The following is a 26,116-nucleotide window of genomic DNA, read 5'->3' on the forward strand; positions in this document are numbered from 1 at the left end:
CACCATCATTTGTCTCTCAGTCCCCTTGGGTCACTCCTAATTCCTGATGAAGAGCTTATGCTCGAAACATTAACTCTCCTGCTCTTCAGATGCTGCCCAACCGGATGTGCGTTTCTAGCGCCACACTTTTTGACTCTGATCTCTAGCATCTGCAGTCCTTACTTTCTCCATTCCTAAATCACACTACTGTCCATATTAAGTGAAGGTCTTAAGTAAATGAAAAGTGCTAGTTGACTTAAGCTGATATAAATGCAAAGAATGTAAGATTTTGTTAAAAGAGATTGATTTCTGAAAGTCAAACTCAACTCCCATGAATACATCGTACTGGGTCAGCTTCAGTTGGTAATGTACTTTGGGTAGTAGAGTTTCAAAAAGAAGAAAACAAAAATAGTTCATTCAAGAGGCTCACTTGTTATTTTGGGATTCAGAAAGCATCTTTTTAATATGAAGCAAACATTATGGGATAACATATGAGCTTCTCTCCTTACCGGCTTCTCTTGCCAGATCTAGACAAAGTCTCCGTTGCGAAGTCTCTGTGACAGTTTCCAAAAATGCAGAATATTGAGTGACAGCCAGCTCCGGAGGCAAATGGCTGACATAAAATGCTATTAAATTTGTGTGGTTAGCTTGGATTAGAAGCTGGAAAAGATAACATTCAAAGCTAACAATGTTTGAGGGTACACTTCATTAAACTGCAATAAAGAAAAGTTAAATTATTTCCACGGTTTAAGAAGGCACATGATTGCATATACCTAGGCAGGCAGCTGAATAATTGTGGAGAAAGTGAGGACTGCAGATGCTGGAGATCAGAGCTGAAAAATGTGTTGCTGGAAAAGCGCAGCAGTTCAGGCAGCATCCAAGGAACAGGAGAATCAACGTTTCGGGCTTATGCCCGAAACGTCAATTCTCCTGTTCCTTGGATGCTGCCTGACTGCTGCGCTTTTCCAGCAACACATTTTCAGCTCTGATCTCCAGCATCTGCAGTCCTCACTTTCTCCTCGAAGATTTTAACCTACTGCGAATCCTCTTACAAGGGTGCCTTCCTTGAAGAAGCTCTCTTCCTCCCTCTACAAGGATTTCAGTGAGTACGTCTCTCACTGCACACCCCAGGTCATCTCCTCTGCACAGAAACCCATCTGAATAATTGTATCAAAATTAATCCTTTTAAAATTACAACAGTGAAGTAATCATCCAGTAGAAATTCTTATACCTTTTATAAATTGAAAGAAGAAAAAAATTGCACTTAGATTGAGACATGTTTATATCATAAATGGCTTGGCCTAGCAGTTTAATTTATCAGTAAGACAAGATGATACAGGAGCAGAAGTAGGCTATTTGCCCATTCAAGTACACTCCACTATTCGATCATGACAGATATATTTCTCAACCCAATTCCCCAGCCTTTGCCCAAGAACCTATCTCAGTGTTAAAATACATTCAATGACTTGGCTTCCACAGCGTTCTGTAGGAATGAATCTCAGAATCACCACCCTCTGGCTGAAGAAATTCGTCATCTCAGTTCCAGAAGGTTACACCTTGGCTGTACCCTCTGACTATTCTGGAAATTTCAATGAGATCTCTCTCATCCTTCTAAACCTATTGAATACAGACCTAGAGTCCTCAACAACTCCTTGTATGACAAGTCCTTCATCGCTGGGAGTATTCTTGTAAGCCTCCTCTGCACTGGCTCTAACATCAACACATCCTTCCTTAAATATGGGCCCAAAGGTGCTCACCATATTCCAAACACAGTGACCAGAGCCTTATAAAGCTTCACCAGTACATCTCTGCTATTGCATTCTAGCTCTCTCAAAACAAATGCTAACAATGCATTTGTTTTCTTCACTGCCAACTCAACCTACATGTTATTTTTTAATAGAATTCTGAACTCAACTCACAACTTCCTTTGTGCTTCAGATTTCCGAAGCCTTTCACCATTGAGAAAGTGACCTATGCCTCTATTTTTCATACCAAAGTGCATAATCTCACACTTTCCTTCATTGTATTCATTTGTCACTGCGTTGCCAACTCTCCTAGCCTGTCCAAATCTTTCTACAGCTTCCCAGAGTCCTCAACACTACGTACTCTGGATTAGTGGTGCTGGAAGAGCACAGCAGTGCAGGCAGCATCCAAGTAGCTTCAAAATCGACGTTTCGGGCAAAAGCCCTTCATCAGGAATAAAGGCAGTGAGCCTGAAGCGTGGAGGGATAAGCTAGAGGAGGGTGGGGGTGGGGAGAAAGTAGCATAGAGTACAATGGGTGAGTGGGGGAGGGGATGAAGGTGAAAGGTCAAGGAGGATAGGGTGGAGTGGATAGGTGGAAAAGGAGGTAGGCAGGTAGGACAAGTCCGGACAAGTCATGGGGACAGTTACTGAGCTGGAAGTTTAGAACTAGGATGAGGTGGGGGAAGGGGAAATGAGGAAACTGTTGAAGTCCACATTGATGCCCTGGGGGTGAAGTGTTCCGAGGCGGAAGATGAGGCGTTCTTCCTCCAGGCGTCTGGTGGTGAGGGAGCTGCGGTGAAGGAGGCCCAGGACCTCCATGTCCTCGGCAGAGTGGGAGGGGGAGTTGAAATGTTGGGCCACGGGGCGGTGTGGTTGATTGGTGCGGGTGTCCCGGAGATGTTCCCTAAAGCGCTCTGCTAGGAGGCGCCCAGTCTCCACAATGTAGAGGAGACCGCATCGGGAGCAACGGATACAATAAATGATATTAGTGGATGTGCAAGTAAAACTTTGATGGATGTGGAAGGCTCCTTTAGGGCCTTGGATAGAGGTGAGGGAGGAAGTGTGGGCGCAGGTTTTACAGTTCCTGCGGTGGCAGGGGAAAGTGCCAGGATTGGAGGGTGGGCTGTTTGGGGGCGTGGACCTGACGAGGTAGTCGCAGAGGGAACGGTCTTTGCGGAAGGCGGAAAGGGGTGGGGAGGGAAATATATCCCTGGTAGTGGGGTCTGTTTGGAGGTGGTGGAAATGTCGGCGGATGATTTGGTTTATGCGAAGGTTGGTAGGGTGGAAGGTGAGCACCAGGGGCATTCTGTCCTTGTTACGGTTGGAGGGGTGGAGTCTGAGGGCGGAGGTGCGGGATGTAGACGAGATGTGTTGGAGGGCATCTTTAACCACGTGGGAAGAGAAATTGCGGTCTCTCAAGGAGGCGGCCATCTGGTGTGTTCTGTGGTGGAACTGGTCCTCCTGGGAGCAGATACGGCGGAGGCGGAGGAATTGGGAATACGGGATGACATTTTTGCAAGAGGTAGGGTGGGAAGAGGTGTAATCCAGGTAGCTGTGGGAGTCGGTGGGTTTGTAAAAAATGTCAGTGTCAAGTCGGTCGTCATTAATGGAGATGGAGGGGTCCAGGAAGGGGAGGGAGGTGTCAGAGATGGTCCAGGTAAATTTAAGGTCAGGGTGGAATGTGTTGGTGAAGTTGATGAATTGCTCAACCTCCTCGCGGGAGCATGAGGTGGCGCCAATGCAGACATCAATGTAGCGGAGGTAGAGGTGGGGAGTGGTGCCGGTGTAATTACGGAAGATCAACTGCTCTACGTAGCCAACAGACAGGCATAGCTGGGGCCCATACGTGTGCCCATGGCTACCCCTTTGGTCTGGAGGAAGTGGGAGGATTCAAAGGAGAAATTGTTAAGGGTGAGGACCAGTTCGGCCAAACGAACGAGTGTGTCGGTGGAAGGGTACTGTTGGGGATGTCTGGAGAGGAAAAAACGGAGGGCTTGGAGGCCCTGGTCATGGCGGATGGAGGTGTAGAGGGATTGGATTTCCATGGTGAAGATAAGGCGTTGGGGGACGGGGAAACAGAAGTCTTGGAGGAGGTGGAGGGCGTGGGTGGTGTCTCGAACGTACGTGGGGAGTTCCTGGACTAGGGGGGATAGGACAGTGTCGAGGTAGGTAGAGATAATTTCAGTGGGGCAGGAGCATGCTGAGACAATGCCTCAACACTACATATCCTTCCATCTATCTTTGAGCCTTGTGAAAAGTTAGCAAACATGCCCTCAGTTTCTTTGTCCAGATAGTTAATGATTAATGAGAAGAATTGTAATCCCAAGAATGACCTCTGTGGAACTCCACTATTTACCAGCTGCCATTCTGAAAACAACCCGTCTCACTAGTCCCTGCCTTCCACCAGTCATCTAATCCTCTATCCATGCCAGTACCATACCCCTAACACCATGAGCCTTTATTTAATTTAGCAGCCCCCTATGCAGTACTTCGTCAAAAAGCATTAAATCAAAAACGTGATGTATTATTTTGTTTATTTAAAAAGATAATTTTTAGAAAATGAAAACTTATTTATCTTACCTCTATATAAGTCTTTAATATGTCAGTACAAACATCCTCCTGAAAAAAGTAAATCATCATTTAATAAATAATTTGTAGCAGATTTTAACTTGTCTGGTCGAAAAACAGACAGGTGCAAGGGGCAGTTTCCACTTCAATCTGGACTTTACAGAAGAAAAGTGCTTCTCTTTAATGTTGATCCAGATTTGTTTTAGGATAACAACTACATTTACAGCTCTTTCACTCAAGTCAAGAAATAAGGAAGTCGAATAGCAGTCCAGTCATTTTCTAGGAAGAAATTAATTCTCTCAGAAGCAATTTCATCCACTCTTGCGATAGGCTGTTTGATGAAAAACCAAGTAGTGGCATTTACTGTCTGTTTAGCAGACAATTAACCAGATGAAATTAATCTAAAATTTGGTTCTAATCTTCAAAGAATTTGTAATCTGAAGTAAACTGAAATGTTGTTTTAAGTTTACGAATACACTGCACTCATGGATTTGAATTTTCAGCATATGGCAACATTCAGTTGCAATAAACAGGTTTACCTTTGTCTGTAGGCCCAAACTCCAGAAAAACAATACAAGGTGGGTCATGAATCGAAGGAGGTGTGCTGGGAGGAGAGATCTGCATTTTTCTAGCCAATCCTGAAATTCATCCATTAAACCTATTATTCACAAACAAAAAAAACTATTGCATCAGATAGACAAGACAATACAGATTTTTTTTTCCCAGAAGTGTGCAATTTACAGAAAATATGTCAGAATCTTGCAGTGCACATATTTGTTTACTTTCATTCAATTTAATTAAAAGAAAAAAAATCTTACCATCAATGTCTCCCAAGATTATGAATTTCTGAATTATATGATAATGAGCTTTATTCTCTTCCAACACTTGCTGCAAATATTAAACAAACAGTTTTAATGGCATAAATATTGAATAATGCCTAAATACCTCAATCAGGTCTCCCATCAGACTTCTCCCCTCCAAAGAAAAGAGCCCAAAGCTATTCAGTTTTTCTTCATACCCGAAATACTCCAGCCCAGGCAATATCCTGGTGAATCTGGTCTGCCTTTCTGTAATGCAATTGTTCAATTTTATAACATGGTGACCAAAACTGCACATAGCAATCTATCTGTGGTTTACAGCATAACCTACCTGCTCTAATATTACATGCCTTGATTAATAAAGGCATTGACCCTGTATGCCTGATCAGCCACCCTACTAACTGCCCTGTTGCTTTCAAGGATCTATAGACATGCACACCCAAGTCCCTCGGAGCCTCAGTACTCTTTTGCCTCATTAAGTGTCCATAAAGGCATCAAATTACACTTCTTAAATTCCATCTGTGTCTGTGTCTGCTCTGCCCAACTGACGATCCTGCCAATTTTGTCATGCAGTCAAAGACTTTTCTCCTTGCTGTTTACCACACCATTCTTTGGTCATCTGTGAACTCACTGGTCAAACTTCCTGTAATCATGTCTAGATTAACAGCAAAGAACCCAGCAGAAAATCATGCAGTGTTTCACTGGACACAGGTTTCCATTCACAAAATGCACCCTTGAACATAACAATTAGATCCAATCTGGCAAACTGCCTTGGATCTCATCGACTCTTAACTCTTTGCCCAGTCTCCCATGTGACTTCTTGTCAAAAGGCTTACTGAATTCCAAACAAACTGCATTAGCCTTATCTACACACCTTGTTCCTTCTTCAAAAATTTAATTAACGTTGTTAGACATGATAGTCTCCTCATAGATTGGCAGATTGTGAGATAGAATATTTGAAGGAGATGCTACAGTTCTCCCTGGATTGATTTATGTCAGTCAATAAGAGTTTTATTGGCATTAGTGCAACTGCCTGATGTCAAGCAATACATACGTAATTATGTATGTATTGTTTGACACTAGACAGTTGCATTAATGGCTGTAAAATCTTATTGACAGATAAAAACAAACCAATCCAGGGAGAACAACATCTCCCTCAAATATTCTATCTCAACCCAGTCTGGAAATAAGCAGTAGTTTATTTATTACAGGAGAAACAATTACTAGTTATAACATTCTGACACACTCCCTGGAGAAATATCTTGTAGACCTGGCCCTGATAAGAGTTATTTGAAACGCCTCCTGTACAATATCAGTATGAATGCCAATAGCATTGTCCTCAATGACTTTTTAAAAATTTGATCATGGCATGTGGACACTATTGACATCAACATTTCATGTCCATCCTCAATCTCCTTACAAAAGGCATGGTGAGCTGCTGCAGTACTTGAGATATAGGGACATCCACAGTGCTGTGGGATGGGAGCTCCAGGATTTTGACCCAGCAATAGAATGCCACGTCAGAACGGAAGTGGCGTGTTGTTTCCATGCAACTGCTGCCTTTCTTCTAGATGGTAGAGGTCCTGAGTTTGGAAGGTACTGTTAGAGAACCTAAGAAAGTGGAAACCTAAAAATTCCCCTCCTATGAATATAAAAAAATAGAAAACCTAAGTAAAAGATGAATACTTTGATGTGAAATGACACTATGTTTTTCATTTGTATTTAACAAAGATATTAAACCTTAGTAATGCTTAAAACACACACACCTGTTCACTCCATTTGTTTTTGCTCAATCTTCCTTTTCTAACATTTTTTAAACTGCTTTCCTTTACAAGTTTAGAAGTAGCCACAAACATCAGCTCCATCTTTATATTTACAAAATTGGGTTTAATGTTTCCTTTCAAAGACAGGTTTCTACTGTCAAAAGGCCATCACCAAAACATATGGTCTCATATAGAGCTAATAAAAATGTATTCAGCAGGATTACACTATTTTTAGATTGAGAGACCTCAGACATGAATGAGCAAGCTCAACTATCAGATTTTAAAAGATCACTGTAAAAGGAAATTGCAAGTGCTTTCTAATGATCCTAGTGAGGTTTCACCTCAAAGTTGGTTCAACTTATTTTTCCTTTAAGTCTTACTAAGCAATTCAAACCCACAAAGGACCTTCTCTCCAACTTTTACCAACAATCAGCTGTTGGCAGCCACTAGGCCAATCTCTACTTTTCATTTGGGGTTTTTGTTTGGAGAAATTGGAGAGAAAATGTATAGCCACTAGCCCACATTATGGCACAACTGAAATAGCATCAACCATTGCTCAATGACTCAATACTCCATGTCATGTTATGTTACACCATCATGTAGTCCTTGCTGTCTTCTAAATAAATTTAAAACTTTTATCCCCATCTACAAATTGTGACACACTTTATTACTGCAATCTTAACTTCAATATTCTGTAACACTACTCTTTACTTAAATCTGAATTACATTCTGGATTAGCGGTGCTGGAAGAGCACAGCAGTTCAGGCAGCATCCAAGTAGCTTCGAAATCGACGTTTCGGGCAAAAGCCCTTCATCAGGAATAATTGCCTGCTTTCATTTCAAGAGGTAGAAATACCTGTCGTAGTCCAACACCTCATAGTTTCTTTAACCGTCTCTCCACCTTTGTAAAAAGCCTCTTCTAAACCTTTCTTTTCAACAAGTTTTCAAACATCCCAAATTCCTCTTCTCAGTCAACTTCCGTATGATATTTTTTAGATTTAGATTAGATTACAGTGTGGAAACAGGCCCTTCGGCCCAACAAGTCCACACCGACCCGCTGAAGCACAACCCACCCATACCCCTACATTTACCCTTTACCTAACACTATGGGCAATTTAGCATGGCCAATTCACCTAACCTGCACATCTTTGGACTGTGGGAGGAAACCGGAGCACCCGGAGGAAACCCACGCAGACACGGGGAGAACGTGCAAACGCCACACTGTCAGTCGCCTGAAGCGGGAATTGAACCCGGGTCTCTGGCGCTGTGAGGCAGCAGTGCTAACCACTGTGCCACCCACTTTTTTTCTTTAGATTAAAATGATAGAAAAAATTTCAGATATTAAGTTGCACATAAACAAAGTAAAAGGAAAACCTGAAGGGCACATTAACCTCAGACTTCACAAAGAAAACAATTTGATTTAAATTTACCCGAACAGTGCATGGAAAAGAAATACTTAGCTGCTGAAATTTCCAAACCAGAAGTAGTATTCATTTGATTCAGGAAAATAACATTTCATATCAATGTTTTCTCTTACTTTTTTGTCTGTTGCCTGCAGCTCTTCAAATATTGCCTCTAAAGTCCAACTGAAAATGTACAAGACAGGATTCACATTTATTTGATCTGAAGAAACTTCATTCAAAGCATTTCATTTGTTTTGCAAAGTCCAATAAAAAAATGAGTTTAAACTTACTTTGCTTCAGTATACTCTTTAGGCAATTCTTCTAATTCACTAACAGGAGTACTCAACGCACGGATTTCTTGTTCGACAAGATTATCCACCATAACCCTGAAGTATGCCCAAACACAGTCTTCCCAAGTATCACACACCGAAAGGAGCTACAACATATAACAAAATCATTGCAACAGTGTAGGAACAGACTATTTCAACATTTAAGGCAAGGATGTTACTCTAAGAATCCTTTTAAGAATTGGGATCGTAAGAAGGAGATGATGAAATTTTGCTTATGTTACCTGCTTAAGATTTCCACTTAAAGCTGCATAGATTGCTCGTTCATATCTGTTAAACTGCTCCTATAAAACCAAATTCAGAAATTCAAAGCTATACAGAGAAAACATCAGTGAATTGCTTAAACATTTATAGCTCTCATTAATATAGATTTTAATGCAAAAAATCCCTTTTTATAAAATGATCCTCAAACAGAAAAATTTTCAAAGCAACTAAAGTTAACATTATAAAGGAAGAAAAATATATATTAATTGAAATAAACAGAACAAAAAAATTACTGTCAAAATAAACAAACACTCTACTTAAGGCTTCAAGATGTTTGCTTCATCATCTTTAGAGGAATTGAAGGGGTGCATAGGAACATGGCAGCATGGGAGCAGGAGTAGCTATTCAGCTCATCAGCCGTACCCCGCTGTTTATTGCGTAGATGGCTAATTGAACGGCTTTGTGTCTTTTACCCACGTTACCCCTGTGGACCTTTGCACCAATGATGTTTGGGAATTTGTTGACCTCTGTTTTAGATGTGCTTGGGGATTGGGCACACAATGCTCTCTGACATTGAGTGGAAGAATTTTCTTCTCATTTTGGCCCTAAATGGAGACCTTTCTATTTTTAAAATATAAGAGGAAGTGTTGGAGGCAGATACAATCACTACATTTAAAAGGCATCCAGACAGGTATATGAATAGGAAGAGTTTAGAGGCATATAGGCCAAATGCTGGCAAATGGGACTATACCAGTTTAGGATATTTGGTCAGCATGGATGAGTTGGACAGAAGAGTCTGTTTCCATGCTGTATAACTTTATGTCTATTCATTCAGGTTTGTATAACAACAGCAAGTTAGAGGCTACATTATACAGTTTGCTCATTTTTTTCCCATAAATAAATTAATACAGCTATTGGCTTAATTATGGATAGAATGACTAACAAGCAAGTTGAATGGACAGCAGAGATGAAAAATATTTCAGACACACAAAAACATGACTATAATACAATATATACTCATGGTTACTGCTGCACAATACCAACATGAGAGCATGCTGCTTGCAGCATATTGCAGGAGGGAACAATTATGCTTCCCGTGTGATAATATGAATTACTGATCAACAGTACAGCCATAGCACAACACACTTTCAAAAACAAACTATTTAACATTACCAGTTAAATATGGTTACAACTGTTTTTGTTTGTAAATAATTACTAACACCTTCGTGTTTTGCAATAATTAACAAATCTGTCACAGTCAATAGAGCACAATCCTCAGCTGAGATTATTCAAATTCGTCAGCAACCCCAACTAACTTTTTCTACAATTTTCAGTAAATTTTCTCTATCGCAGCTCACAATGTAGTCCTTTAGATTGGTGAAACCACACGCAGACTGGTTGACTGCTTTACAGAACACCTGCGCTGTCCATAAGAAAGACTCCGATGTTCCAGTTCTGTGGTATTTAGAGTCATAGAGTTGTCTATCATAGAAACAGACCCTTCGGTTCAATATGTCCATGCCAACTAGTTATTCTAAATTAATGTAGTCCGATTTGCCAGCATTTGGCCCACATTGCTTTAAATATTTCCTATTCATGTACACATCCAGATGCTTTTTAAATGTTATAATTGCACCAGAGTCCACCACCTCTTCTGGCAGCTCATTCCATATATGCACCACGCTGTATGAAAAAGTTGCTCAAATCCCTTTTATAACTTTCCCATCTTACCTTAAACTTGGACTCCCCTACCCTGAGAGAAAGACCATGGCTATTCACCCTGTCCAATTTAATTAAATCATCTTGCTCCCTTATCAACCTTTACAATGCAAGCCTGCTGCAGTGTTGCAGTGAAGCTAGATTAGGCACTTTACAGCCTTCAGGACTCAACGATGAGTTGAACAACTTCAGATCATGAACACTCTCTCTATTTTGGTCCATCATGTTTAGCTTGTGTCCTATTGACTTTCAGCAAAGCTCATTTATTGTTTCCCTATTCAAGCCTACTATTACCACCTATTTTACATTTCAATCTCCCTTTTACCATGATTAGTACTCCCTTTGTCATTTCCATGGAGTATCCTCATAATATATTCATTTTCTCCCCTTCCTGTTAGTCAACAGAATAAATCAAACACCATTTTCTAGTCCTTTTCTGTTCCAGAGTGTCTTTGGACACAAAATATTAACTCTTTTTCACTCTCCGCAGATTCTACGAGAATTGTTGGGCCTCTCCAGTATTTTTATTTCAGATGCTCAGCATCTGCACTACTGTACTTTTAATTTTCTGTATTGATCTGTACAAGGAATTAGGAATTAAATTATAGAAGAGGAATTGGTCAGTTTAGATTAACTAGTTTCTGATGATTATAAGCTAGATTAATGTCATGTTAATGCTGAACAAAGCAGAGTGGATCCAAAAGAAAGATATAGAGTAGTTTTATGAGCTGCCCAATTAACATTTCATTTTTACAGAAAATTGCATTATTTCAAGTGGAAATGCTGTCCAATACCTTGTATCTTATAATCTGCAAATCAAAACTAAACTTACTGCAAAGTTTTAAATTTCCATGCAGAAAAACCTTGATTGAGTATGTTACTGCATTTCTGAAAAGCAACTAAATGTTTTGTATACAGTTGGAGGTTCAATGCTCATAAACAGATCATAAAAGAGTTCTTTTACAACCATGTTTTTAATAATGTAGTAGCTTACATCTTCAGCCATCCTCCAGCAACAAGCCTTCCAAACACTTCTGTTTGGGTTCCCTTCTACAGGTTCAAGAACTGTTCCTGAAATCAGATCAAACAGGAATTGCAACAATTCAGACAACTGTTTCTTATTGATTTGAATAGCTAATAGACATTAGTCCAGAATAGTATACTCACCGCCATTAAGATTTGGGTCATGGTATAATTTCCAGCCTTCCAGAGTTGCAGCTCTCCAAGCCTGACCACAACGTTTGCACAATCTCTGAGCCTGAGTGATGTTAAATAATATTTACTGAGTGCATAGATTTCTCATAATCACTGTATGTGTTTGTATTTAAGAAATATATGCCAAAATAAAAGAACTGTTTTACCTCATCGGTCATCCCAGCTCGTATAAGAGCAAAGAGATATTTCATAAATCTAGCATCATCTTCCCTATCCAAATCTGCAAGAGGCATTTTCTGTCTGATAGGAGCATCTGGATCCTTGGAGAAAATGGGCAGAAAGGTTTAGTTAGAATTGTGTTTTTACATCCATCACCATGAACTTCAAACACAGGTGTAGGTGCACTAGAAGTGGTTAGTTTTAATATATTTCCCAATGCTTTAATCACCTCAAAGCCAGAATGACTCAAAACTCATCAGAAAATTTTGTTCCGCTAATGATACAAGTCTATTTAACACGATAAGCAAAGTGTTAATCAGAATTAAAATGTTAATCAAAATTAATTTTTTCCACTAAATATATTAGGGTCAATTTCAACTAAAGCAGAACAAAACTGTATTACCAGCTCAGTCACAAGTTGCCTTGAAAATCCAGCAACACCCGATCGCTGTTGTGTTAACACATGTAGTGTATTTTCCCTACAAATGGGATTTAGGAAACACACAGTAAGCATTATGAGAATTTATGTATTTATCAACTTAAAAGCTTTTTAAGCATGCACTGCTTTCCTTTATTGGAAGGCTCAAAACTGGTTATTCTCTAAGGTGATCCACATCCCCACAGCCACTGATGCCCATAGACCTATGAATAATCACTTCAGCCAAACACATCCTTCCCATCTATATAATCCAAGAAACAAAGATCTAGCCTGTCCAATGACTGGTATGTACTTGAACCAGAACATTATTGAAACAATCTTGATTCCTTGTGACTAAACAGAGGAAAAAGAAACTGATAAAGCTTTAGACAAGGCAGATGCAGCTAAATCTTAGCAAGAAAGAGATTAACCTGCTGCTGAAAATGTTTCATTATACGATGTTCTCCTAGGCTTATGGGGAGCAAGAACATTGGCATGGACCTGACAGGCTAAATGGTCCACGTCTGTGCTGTAAATATGATACAAGGTTCCTACTACTAGCTATCATGAGAAACGTGTTTGCAACTGTCAAACATCATAAGTTAATACTGAAATAATAAAAAGGAAGAGAGCTACACAAATCCAATTAACGATCAAAATGAAACAAAGATTTAACCTTTTTAACCATCTAACTTCCATCCTGTTCTTTAGGACTCACCCACCCTCAAAAAAAAACCTCTGGTTCTTACCAGTACACAGATTTTGCATAAAATTCAATGTTCTCTGCAAAATTTCCAGCTTCTTCTTTGGCAATACTCTCTAACCAATCTACAACGATCTATGGAGTTTAAAAACAAAAAAATGTTACCGTGCTTTTTAATGAAAGTAAATTCTTCATTTGCTGGGTATTGGACAAACACCTGAACAAAACCTGATCAAAAATCATGATTAGTCACTTGGCAATACAGAACTTGCATATGGTGAACAAAGGGATATGCTGTCAAAACTTTTCATTTTGATTCACCACAACAGACACATAAATAACAAAGTTAAAGAGAACAACAAATTATACTACACAAGAGAAAGGATGCCAACTGGTTGGTCGTACTTGTTCCCATTGAAATTAGGTATTCTAGCATTTGTCTTAGTCAGTGAAAGACTATCGATTGTTACATTCCTGGAAGGGGATAACATTCCCAATTTTACCAAAAGCCAAGGAACCGCACATGCTTAAAATTAGAAAGAAAATCTGAAATTGCTGGAAAACCTCAGCAGGTCTGACAGCATCTGTGGAAAAAAAGCACAGTTAAAGTTTCAGGTCCAGCAACCCTTCTTCCGAATTGACTGCAGCTAGCAACAAGTTGGTATATACACTGAGGATGGGGTGTGCACAGTAAACGATAAGTAGGGATAGGTGTATCTCCAGCTACTGTTTACTCCTTCCCCCAACCACTATGCTCAGCGTACATACTAACATTTTCCTAGCTACAAACAGTTCTGAAGAAGGGTCACTGGATCCGAAACCAATAATAAAGAGAAGCAAATAAAACTGGAAAAATGTTGATAAATGTTATGTAAGCTAAGACAATGTGAATCTTCATTGGAATTTTACTACAAATAACTTGTAGATGGTTGTATTTTCCACTTCTCCACTGGAAAATCATAACATGCGACACGCTGATTTATAGCAAATGCAACAGGTTGACAGCCAATGACTAATCTCTTATTTAAAAGATAAAGGTTGAAACATTTGCAATAATCTTCAGCCAGAAATGTTGAGTGGATAATTCATCTCAGCCTCCCCCAGAAGTTCCCATCAGCATGGATGCTAGACTTTAGCTAATTCCATTCACTTTGTTATATCAAGAAAGAGTTAGATGCACTGGACACTGCAAAGGCCATGGGCTCTGACAACATTCCAGCAATAGTACTGAAGATGTGTTTCAGAAAGTGCTGCACACCTAACCACGCTGTTCCAGCACAGTTATAATATTGACATCTATTAATATTGAAAGTTGTCCATCTATGTCCTGTGCACAAAAAGCAGCACAAACCCAACCAAGCCAATTACCATCAATGTACTATCAAGCAGCATTTGTTTAGCAATAACCTGCGCACTGACAGTGTGGGTTCTGCCAGGACCACTCAGCTGTCAATCTCATTACAGCCTTGGTTCAAAGGGCTGAATTCAAACTGTGAGGCAAGAGCCCAATTGACCAGAGTGTAGCATCAAGGTACCCTCGCAAAACTGGAGTCTGTGGTAATCAGGGAAAATAAATCTCCACTGGTTGGAGTCATAGCTGGCACAAGGATAAATGATTGAGCTTGTTGGAGGCCAGTCATCACGGTTCCAGGACATCTCTGCAGGGGTTCCTCAGGATAGTGTTTTAGGTCAAAACATCTGCAGCTGCTTCAAAGACATTCCTTTTATCATAAAGGCCAGAAGTGGGGAGTGTTCAGAACCATTCTTGACTTTTCAGGTACCGAAGCAGTCCCTTCCAAATGCAGCAAAAATTGGACCATATCCAGGTTAGGACTGACACTCAGTAAGTAACACCTGTGCATCGCCATGAATAAATGTCGGCCCAGCCAGCAAAACGCACTCCAATGAATGAACTTTTTTTTTTACTAATAAAAGTCACAGAACTTCTGCATACACAGTTGTACAACATAGTGACTTTAAGCAGGTGGCTTGCAACCATTGGTCAATGAATTCCTGACCACAGCTGGAATACTGCCGACAGTTTTGGCATCTTTATCTAAGGAAAGACATATTGGCATTGGATGCAGTCTAGAGAAGGTTCACTGAAGCTGATCATGGGTAGGGAGGGATTGCCTTATGAGGAAATGTTGAACAGGTTTGACATGTATAGATTGGAATTTCAAAGAATAACAGGTGACCTTATTGAAACATACAATACGTTTTAAAGTTCCAGTTGCAAAAATGACGTATTGAATTTATAAAATGCTGAGCTCAGAAATAATATCAGGCAGATTCCAAAGTAAACAGACTTAGGGTGGAAACTGGATTGCCAATATTGTCTCAATAATGTTTAGTACAGACTTCCACAATAATGAACCAGGAATCAAACTCATATCACATAGATAGGAAATTGCCCATTTTGAGGGGTCTCTGGGGAAAGACTAAATCTTTAAGGCAATACTGCACATTTCTGTGCTTACCAATGGCTGTGCACTAGCCATCATTTTAGATATGGGGGAACAGTGTTCTCCAAAGCGTGCAACAATATCAGTCTTAAAAGGAAAACTGAAGCTATATACAGGGCACTCGCTTATTAAAGAAAATCTTCGATAGATAGTCCAATTCTCAAGCGCACCAACACGGCAATCAAAGGAGGTTCCACAAGGTTTGGAGTCCTGGAAATAGCTTGTGTGGGAATGTTGTACCTATTGCAACCAAATAGAAAATGGTGCAGTATCTTTCAAAAGGAAGTATAAATCAGGAAGCAGAGAGAAAACACATCGACAAAATTCCAAACCAGCAAGCAATGCAATTACCTGCATTATTCCCAGCTGATTTGCAGCAGAATATTCAGGACAACGACCAGCATTAGCAGTTGCTGTTTTCTTTAGCAAGAGATAATGTAGAAAGTGCACAGAAATCCCAGTAAAAGATAGTACGTATACTACAAAGGACTCGTGCCATAGTTTCCTGTGACCTGTACATCACAGCTGCACCATTACTCACATGCAAGTATACAGACACATTTTACTTAAATTGATAAACATACTCCAATCCCCAATCACTTCCTTAACTATTTTCATAATTTAATGCAAAATACATTCATAACCTGCAAAAAATTCTCAAATTATACCATAAACTTTTCAAATATTCACAAGCCATACAACATTCCTGGTTTGTAAATAACACAGTAGTACCTGACACTGTCGTATCAGTGAGTCACGTTGGAAAAGCATTTCTACAATGGTCTTTTCAGTGGCATTTGGGGCCTGCAAAAAAAAAAATGTTTTATGAAAATGTAAATTAGTTCATTTTTTAAATATTCTGAACATTCTGCCTACTGGATTATTCCACCTACAACACAACTGCATATTTCCCCAGGAGGGTCAATTACTACAGGATAATACATTTGATTGCCTTCATGAGAGGATTTAAAAGTAGTCAATGAAAAGATCATGCACCATGTATAAAACAACTGATAAATAAATCTTCCACTACTGATAATTTTCTTCATTCTGATAAAGTTAAAGGATGCTCTAACTTCCTTAGATGAAAAACGTTTTATATAGTGAACTTGTATTTATTTAGTACAAGCAAATGTTAACACAGGAAGCTCATGTTTCAATTAAGTTTTTTTTAAAATTTCTCATAAATTAAGCTATAAGCAATAATCTGTAAATCTGTATAACTTAAAATGTATTTCATAAAAAGTTTAACAATTTAGGATAAGTAGAAGTAAAGACTTCCAACCAGTTGTAAACAATTATTTATTTGTAATAAATAGTAATTCTTATTAAATTCAGAAATCCACTCCATGCATCCTGTTAACCAGGATCTAAAAATACAAGTTATTGGAGAATTTTGCACCCTTTGATAAAATCTAAATTTGTGAGGACTCCAGAAATAGCATACTACCCCAGCAAGGCATGTCAAACTGTACCATATATTCATTTTGCTGAATGAGATCCTGCACCTAATCTGTATTGGTGAGATGGCTACTATCATATCTGTTCAATACTTTTAGGCATGTTTTGTGACTGCCTCAAATTAAAATTGGATTAAATTACATAACATAAATAATCTTTCTGTGCATTTTAAATGGTGCATCTCAGCAGCTCTTGGCTGCCATGGTTCACAGCAAGGAACATGTTAAATAAAACTATCACTTCTCAAATGCCTCATTTTACGCCACTGTACAAAAAAAGTTGAAAGTTGAAACTTACATGGGGCATAATCCTCTTAATTTCTCATGCATTTACTAAGAAAGAACCTGAAAGGAGGTGAGAAAAGCCACCACACGGATGTGGCCACAAAAATAAATTAAACAGGTGAGGTTCAGCAAGGGAAAACAAAAACTCAGGTGGGTATTGGTTGAAGGTCTCCAATAATGCCATCTTATCCTCTAATAAGCAGATTGCTTACAGAGATCATAAAGTTAAGCTAGTGAGTCTCAAGTTTTATGGTTTGCCTATGCTACCTTTTTTGAATATTAATACAGTGAAACCGCTATTATCTAAACGAGATGGGCGGGCACTATTTCGGTCGGATAATCAATTATTCGGTTAATCGGTTAAATGCCATTCCTCAGGGGCTCAGTTTTTTTAAGTCAGCTTCTCATTCAGGAGACGAGGCAGCAGCACACCACGCGCAAGCCTCCACCACTGCTGCACCCCATCTTGTCCAATATCGCCTGATCAAACACCGTGCCCCGACCCACACCCAATGTCGCCCCGATCCATCGCCGCGCCCCCCCCCCGCCCGGCGTCGCCCCAATCCATCGCCGCACCCCCCCTGCCCAACGTCGCCCCAATCCAATACCTTACTACCCGCCCACTGCCTGCCCCCAACCCCACCCAATTCCGCCCCCTGCCTGCCCCCAACCCCATCTAATCCTGCCCCCCGCCTGCCCTCAACCCCACCCCCACTGCCCCATGTTGGAAGGTTGGATCTGGGATAAGGTGGGGGAGGGGAAATGAGGAAACTAGTGAATCCACATTGATGCCATAGGGTCGGAGGGTCCCAAAGCGGAAGATGACGCATTCTTCCTCCAGGCGTCAGGTGGTTAGGGAATGGCGATGGAAGAGGCCCAGGACCTGCATGCCTTTGGCATAGTGGGAGGGGCAGTTTAAGTGTTTGACCATGGGACGATGGGGTGGGTTGGTTGGTTGTGCAGGTGTCCCGAAGATGTTCTCTGAAGCAGTCTGCGAGTAGGTGTCGTATCTCCCCAGTATAGAGGAGACCACATCGGGAACAACGGATACAGTAAATGACGTGTGGAAGTGCAGGTGAAACTTTGATAGATGTGGAAGGCTCTTTTGGGGCCTTGGATGGAGGTGAGGGGGGAGGTGTGGGCACAGGTTTCGCAATTTCTGCTGGGCTGGGGAAGGAGTCGGGAGGGGAGGGTGGATTGGTGGGGGGCTTGGACCTGAAGAGGGAGTCGTAGAGGGAACAGTCTTTACGGAAGGTGGATAGGGGTGGAGAAGGATATATATCTCTGGTAGTGGGGTCCGGTTGCAGGTGGCGGAAATGGTGGTGGAGGATGATGCGATGATGAACAATCCCTTTCAATTATCTTCATTATTTAAATGTCCAAGCCAAGCACAAACAAACCAAAGAACTACAGATACTGGAAATCAAACGCAGAAATTGCTAAAAAGATGTGGCAATATTTTAGGGGTGGGGGGGGAAGCTGCTCATAAATGACCTTTACGGTAACTTCATCATTGCTTCATTGCTACCTGATCAAGCATCCATACAGGTTAGGGGAAACCTGATTGAAAACAGTGCTTTCTCCAAATTGATTGCAACCCAAACCTTCTCATGAATGCAGAGCATAAGTTGGCCTTGGTAAGTTACCATACATGTATGGCTGTGCATAACCAGTTTAAGAGCCTGGTTACTTAAATTAATAAGCCATGCAAACCAAAACAATATCAGAATTAAGAATCACCAGTAGCCTGACCTCTGTGCAGACAGAGATCAGAAGTCAAGTCTATAATTTTATCATTTCCTTGCGCTGCCCTTTTTGTAAGTTATTGCATGGAAGAAATGAGTAAACCAAAAAATAACTGACTTCTTTACAATCAATATGTTTTGTTGGTCAATTATGAATATTTTCATTACATATCTCAACTAGTCATACTTACAGCTACTTCAAACATCATGCCTTCTTCCACACTGGATTCAATTCTGTCCCTGGAAACAATATAGCAAACAAAATCAGTTAGGGAAAATACAACTCTTTTCTTTTTAAAAAGTGCAGCAACTTCTTACAGCCACTATACATCATTGAACACTAAAATTACTTCCATGTATTACTGATCTAGCCCAGAAGATAAAAGTAAAAGCAATCAAGAATGTGTGGACTTGAGTCATATTATTCCACCATTCTTTTTAGGATTTTCTTATCCTGTATGTCCACTGCTTATATTTTCTAACGTCTTCTGCTATCTTTACAGAAGTTGAAGTCTTCTTAGAGAATGGAAACAGATGTAGCCCATGAACTTGCCACTAAACTGCTCATCTTTAAGTATACTGCATTCATATACAGATTTTTTTTTAAAAATCAACCTGCTCAAATGTGTGATGACACACCTGAAGCTGATGGGAACCTGAACCCAGCACTTCCAGCTCAGAAGTAGGGACACTATCATTGTGCCATAAGAGCTGCCAATTTGCATTTATACAGTGCCTTACACAATCTTAATATCCCAGAGGCATTAACAGCCACTTAAGTATTTTTGAAGTATACTTAGTGACTTGAAGCAGGAAACAAATCAGTCAATGTGCACATGACAAACAGCAATGAAAAGTATCTGTTTTTTGTAACATTAATTTAAGGAGAAATACTGGTCAGGACAGCAGGGATACTCCCCGACTCTTCTACAAAACAGTGTCATTGGATATTTTACATGCACCCAAGGTGAAAGACAAGTTTCTCCGTCAAATGTCTCAGCTATACCGTGGTAACCTAGATTATTATCCTCAATCCTGGAGTAGACCAGAACTCTCAATCACCGAGTCAGAGACAAGAGTACTACTAAATGAGCTACATCAGTAATAAAAATCTAAGACAACTCAAAAGTAAAAGGTAAAGTTGCCAGAGTGTTACCAGACTATAGGACCGCTCTCTGATTAGAGAGAGATGGTGGTTTTAACCAGAGGATCACCACATCTCAAGTGGGGATAGATGACGAGAAGGAAAATCATTCATGGTAACTCCAGTGGGAATTAAACCCAAACTGTTGGATCACAAACCAGTCGTTCAGCCAACTGAGCTAACTCACACCCTCCACAGCAAATGGCAGCAATCATTTACTTTTACATTTTCCTCCATAATAATAATCACTACACTGCAGAAATATTCGCTGCTTCCAAAGCACTGTGAGACATCCTGTAAAGACACTACACAATTTAGGTTTTATTTTGTTATTGCATGAAAATATCTGCTTATAAATTATGTAGGTCAATGAAAACAGATTTTTGGTTCCATCGATGTTGTTCCAGTGAAATTTGTAGGACAATTTTCCAATCAGTAGAAGCTGATAATGGGAAATGGGTCAGAGGAACATAACAGTAATTTTTAAAAAATATAATGGTTGCTCACAATTAAACACCAAAATGTTTGTCAATTTAAATGCAGGCATGTAGTATAGCTCGGATATGGTAACATTTCATTCATCGGTCAAACTGCTTCTGCCAATTTATAAACTTTATGTAGCGATGTCAGTGTTGGACTGAGGTGGACAAAATTAGAAGTCACATAACGCCAGGTTATAATCCAACAGGCTTATTTTAAATCACAAGCTTTTTGGAGCGATGCTCTTGAGTCAGGGGAGAAGTGCAAGTGTATTGCACTTCATCTGATGAAGGAGCAGTGTTCCAAAAGTTTGCGATTTAAAATAAACCAATTGGACAATAGCCTGGGGTGTTGTGTGACTTGATTTTTTTTAAATGCACAGAGATAGTAAGGCAGCCTTATAACGGAAGGTCAATCTGACTTTTTAAAATGGAGGGGCCAGGTAAAAAGTTCTCCTTCTAGCTCGAAGATAGATAAAAACTGAAGCATGTAGAGCTGACCCAGAGGCCTTGTCATTACGTATAAAATGCATAGAATGTGTAAATGTCATAGAAATACGCAGAAAAAAATCCATAAATCTATAATGTCAGAAGTGATTATAAGACCATAAAACAAAGGAGCAGAAATTAGGCCATTCAGTTGATTCAGTCTGCTCCACCATTCAGTCATGGACAATAAGTTTCTCAACCCCATTCTCCAGCTTTCTCCCCATAACCTTTAACACTTTTAACAATCAAGAACTTATTTATCTCTGTCTTAAATATATTCAATGACCTTGCCTCTGCAGCTTTCTGTAGCAATGAATTCCATAGATTCACCACTCTTTGGCTGAACAAGTTTCTTATCTCTGTTCTAAAGGGTCTTCCCTTGAAGGCTGTGTTCTCCGGTCCTAGTCTCTCCTGCTAATGGAAACATCTTCCCAACATCCACTCTATCCAGGCTGTGTAAATTATGTAAGTTTCAATTAGATCCTCCCTCATCCTTCTAAACTCTATCGAGTCCTCAAACCTTCCTCATACATTAAGACTTTCATTCCTGGGATCATTCTAGTGAACCTCCTGCGGACCTGCTCCAGGGTCAGGACACCCTTCCTGAGCTACAGGGTCCAAACATTTCTTGCAATATTCTAAATATGATCTGACCAGAGTCTTGTAAAGCTTCAGAAGTACATTCCTGCTTTTACATTCTAGTCCTCTCGAAATAAATGCCAACATTGTATTTGCTTTCCTAACTACCAACTGAACCTGCAAGTTTACCTTCAAAGAATCCTGGACTAGGCCTCCTAAGTCCCTTTGCACTTCAGATTTCTGAATTTTTACCCCAAATAGAAAATAGTTTATGAATCTACTCTTCCTACCAAGTGCTTAACCTCACACTTTCCTACAGTTCACATGATTATAATCGTACAATAGAGCAAACAAGGCTGTTACTCTTCACTTTTGATGAAGCAAACTAAAGACCATCTGAATCTCTTCATGTGAAATTTCTACCATTGCATTTCTTTATCATCTTGAAGTAGTTTGTTTTTGATTATCATTGCACAACTTAAATAGAGATCCAATACCATGGCAGAAATCTATCATTCAATACATCACTAAATACATGCACAAATTATAAAGATATCCATGATAGTTGAAGTAAAATGCATTAACTCAGTCAAAGTGCAATATACTACAGCAAAATAAACAGTTTCTGCTTTTATTCCAAAATTCTAAAAACAATCTTAAAAATTAGAATCCTAAATGATAGACTTTGGCAAATAAATGACTGCGCTATCAGTTTTATCTTCATTGACAGACTCAGTTGGTTATTAGCATCCTGTGCAGCAAGATAGAAATATACAAATTAATAACATCTGTAACATTTGAGCGAATTGCGTGCAACCAAGCAAGGCAAAAGGCTACAAATCCTAAGTGCAAGAGGGTAACATGAGCTTGAGTAGCCACCGAGAAATATGATGCAGCTATAATATGCAACTGCATTTTATTCCATTCCTAACAGTTTTGTACTAACATTGAATGTTGTACCTGTAAAGAGATCCAATTAAACGCCAGGTGACCATTTCTTGCTGAAGGAACCAGAGAACACTAGCTGTTTTTGAAAATTTCTGTTGCCCAGGGATTGCACGGTTTACAATCTTCTGAAGTATAATTACCTGAAACAATTGAACATTTAGAAGTGCTTATTTCTTCTGTTTAAATGTGCATTGTTCATCTCTACCCAACTGCTTCAGTCGAAGTAAAATATACACAAAGTTACGCAAGGCTAGATTTCTCCTTGCACGTCACATTTTTAGAAATACTTAGTTGGAACATTCAAATCAGTCACAATGTTGCAATTTATCTTTACCCAGTATCTATAACTAAATATTCCTTGAATAACAATCATCAATTTACAACTGCTTTCTGGAGACCAGAAAGAACAAAATGATAACCATAGTATACTTGCCAATATTCTTAACTAAGAAATCAATTTCTCTTAAAATTACACCCAGGTATTTCATACCACACAGCAATATTGGTAAAATAAAAAGTATAAGAGGCAACTGGTCTTAAGTTACAAGAGCGTACAATTTTCATAACAGTTTGGAACACGAGACAAGCTTCAATAGCATATTAATATTTTTGATTTATATAATTCAATTCGAATTATTAGCAAAGACAAATATTGTAACTTTCTTAAACCTAGATTTGTTAGCAGTAGCGATACTAGATGCTGCACAAAAGCAGAATGTAAAATTAATGGACATATCATTTCTAGAAAACAGATGTCCCACATTTATGGGAAGGTAATTTGCCTCTACTTTTCCAGCTCATTTCACTTTGAGCCCTACAGGTTGAGAATATTTTATTAAGTACTTCAGTTTTGTGAAGTATTAATGCCAGTTTTTTTTACTTCAAAAGGGTACTGGATAATTAAGACCAATGTCCAAATTGATAAAATATTGATCAGCAACCTGCATAGAGGTCTAATATGAAAGCACTGCTATGACTGGGAAGACCCTTCACAATGATCCTGCCTTATATGTTCATTAAAGTGAGAAATTCATCTGAAAGGTAAGCCTAGATTGTTCACTTCACTCCACAGAATGATGAAAGATTCAGTTAACCGGTTATGAATTCACATATTTTGTCAAACTGGTTTCTGAAACAGTTTAAAAGGGTACCCAAATTCATTAATAATTGTTATTAATAAATTAATTTAATAATAAATACATTTTACTTGTTTGTTTATTCCCTATAAATCTATTTTGTGGTTGTAGCATGTATATGGTTTGAAGTATTACTCTTAATTTATTTGCTGAAGAGCTAAGAACTGCCACACATTTCCAGGGAAAAAATTCAATGAAGAGGTTTTTTTTTAAGGCTCCATCACAAAACGCACTAGCCTATCACTTTTTAAAACTGCAAGACGTCTCAAAAGGAGCTATTAAATTTTGAATACACACAAATGACAAGCTCTAGAGCACATGCACGCTTTGTTCCACTAATTATATTTAATCTGCCTATCAGTTAAATTCTTTGAAAAATTAGAAACAAGTATAATTCAGGCTCTTCATTAATTAAGTAACTTGACAATAAACAGCATTACAAGTCATACGACTTATGGAGATACACAATATTCTCAGACACAGAAACAAACTAGGTTATTTGATATAATTTATAAAACAGAAGCTTCTCCTCTACCAAAAACTAGTTGCAGAAGCCAGGTTTTAAAAATCTTACCTGGTCCATGCAATTGGCTTCATAAGATTTGATCAAATCAAAGATAGCAGTAGATGAATGGGCCAAGAACACTTCCAAAAACTTTGAAAACAGAACAGCTGAAGCTGTCAAAAAGCAAAGTACAAAACGTGGAATGGAGTTAATGGACTCTGAAATATAATACAATATACATGCAAATTTAGGTGCAAATTATATGTTTGCTATCATCAAGTGTGTTCAGACTTGCACATTCAATTCTGCTGTCTCATTTTAGTTGCAAAATACTACTGAAGCTTCTAACATTCAATATGTGCCTTGTTTTATAAAAACGGAACTGCTTTTCATTACTTTCAAATGACACTAAGCTGGGTGGCACCATGTGCTGTGAGGAGGATGCTAAGAGGCTGCAGGGTGACTTGGACAGGTTGGCAAATGTGGATAAATGTGAAGGTATCCACTTTAGTCATAAAAACAGCAAGGCAGATTATTATTTGAATGGTGGCAGCAGTTTAGGAAAACGTGAGGTGCAACGAGACCTGGGTGTTACGATGGAACAGTCGCTGATGGTTGGCATGCAGGTGCAGTAAGCGATGAGAAAAGCTAATTCTAAAAGCTCCCAGATTCCCATAAATTTAATTTTGTTAGGATTCTTGGTCAAACTGGAGATTATTGGTGAAAAAGTGCTCATAATACTGTTAACGACACTATCTACACTTTCCTAATGATCAAGTGTTGATTCATAAGCTGATTATTGGATCGGTCGGATTGATCCTGCTACTAGCGTGCAATTGCTTTTAATGGACAGAACGTACTGGGCAATTTCAAGCATGGTTTGGCAGGTTTGAATACAGTACATTCTTATGTACATCAGCCAGGATATTAGCAGATACTGGATTAGTGGTGCTGGAAGGGCACAGCAGTTCAGGCAGCATCTAGTACATTTTATGCACACAAATTGTTTCTTGATATCTCATTGAAAGAATTGAAAACTAACATCTATGATGCCAGTGACTTCACGAGGAGACTGAGAGGCTCATTCATTCTTAATTTCTCACTGAGGATGTTCACAAACTATTCTGCCTTGTCTCATGCACCCAAATGCTGAGTTCCACCATTACTGAGGACAGTTAGTTAATTAATTGTTCACTACCATGCACAACGAGATTTGGCAGGACTGAAGTGTTTTTACATGATCAGCTTTTTGTGGCTTTACTTAGCTTTTTCATAGTATGTTGCTTCTGCTGTTTAGTATGTATATAATCCTGTGTTGTAACAGAACCAAATTTATATCTCATTGTTCATTGCCTGCTACTGCACCTGGTACTCTCCAAATTAAATCACATGTGCTCCCCTAGCTTGATGGGAATGATAGTGAGGATATCCTGAGCAAGGAGGTTACAGAATAAAGTGGAATACAATTCTGCTGCTGATAAAAAGATTGCACATCAATAACTCAGTTTTGAGTTCTTTGGAGATTTTTGAATATATCCCATTCAGCATGATGGTACCATCACACTACAGTGTGAAGGGAGGACCTCATCTTGAAAAGGGCTGTGCAATGGCATTCATCCAATACAATCATGGACAAATGCAGCCCTTCGATAAGGAGATGATGAGGTTAAGTCAGGTTTTCCCTCACCACCTGCCCCAGTCAGTCAATCTAATAGATGTGTCCTACAGGACTCGAACAGCTCAAGTCAGCAGTGATATAACTGAACCGATCCCACTGATGTACACTAAAGTCCCACACAAGGTACACTGTATCCACTTGCTACCCTCTGCTCTTCCCAAGA

General features: G+C 39.3%; 1 protein-coding gene across 2 annotated transcripts in view; it reads right to left on the reverse strand.

The window, feature by feature from the left end:
- nup107 (nucleoporin 107) overlaps positions 1-26,116 on the reverse strand; it is a 51,881-nt gene that overhangs the window by 15,312 nt on the left and 10,453 nt on the right. For both annotated transcript variants that reach the window (XM_072551545.1, XM_072551544.1), the window contains exons 6-21: positions 24,345-24,448; positions 22,647-22,774; positions 19,187-19,235; positions 16,238-16,309; positions 13,087-13,175; positions 12,323-12,398; positions 11,907-12,020; positions 11,713-11,803; positions 11,540-11,616; positions 8,847-8,906; positions 8,566-8,711; positions 8,410-8,458; positions 5,110-5,179; positions 4,831-4,949; positions 4,304-4,342; positions 489-639 (exon numbers count right to left, since the gene is read on the reverse strand). In XM_072551545.1, coding sequence (XP_072407646.1) covers positions 489-639; positions 4,304-4,342; positions 4,831-4,949; positions 5,110-5,179; positions 8,410-8,458; positions 8,566-8,711; positions 8,847-8,906; positions 11,540-11,616; positions 11,713-11,803; positions 11,907-12,020; positions 12,323-12,398; positions 13,087-13,175; positions 16,238-16,309; positions 19,187-19,235; positions 22,647-22,774; positions 24,345-24,448 — 1,434 coding nt within the window. The remainder of the gene's footprint in view (positions 1-488; positions 640-4,303; positions 4,343-4,830; positions 4,950-5,109; positions 5,180-8,409; positions 8,459-8,565; positions 8,712-8,846; positions 8,907-11,539; positions 11,617-11,712; positions 11,804-11,906; positions 12,021-12,322; positions 12,399-13,086; positions 13,176-16,237; positions 16,310-19,186; positions 19,236-22,646; positions 22,775-24,344; positions 24,449-26,116) is intronic.

Source organism: Chiloscyllium punctatum, chromosome 32 (genome assembly GCF_047496795.1).
Source record: "Chiloscyllium punctatum isolate Juve2018m chromosome 32, sChiPun1.3, whole genome shotgun sequence".
Taxonomy (NCBI): Eukaryota; Metazoa; Chordata; class Chondrichthyes; order Orectolobiformes; family Hemiscylliidae; genus Chiloscyllium; species Chiloscyllium punctatum.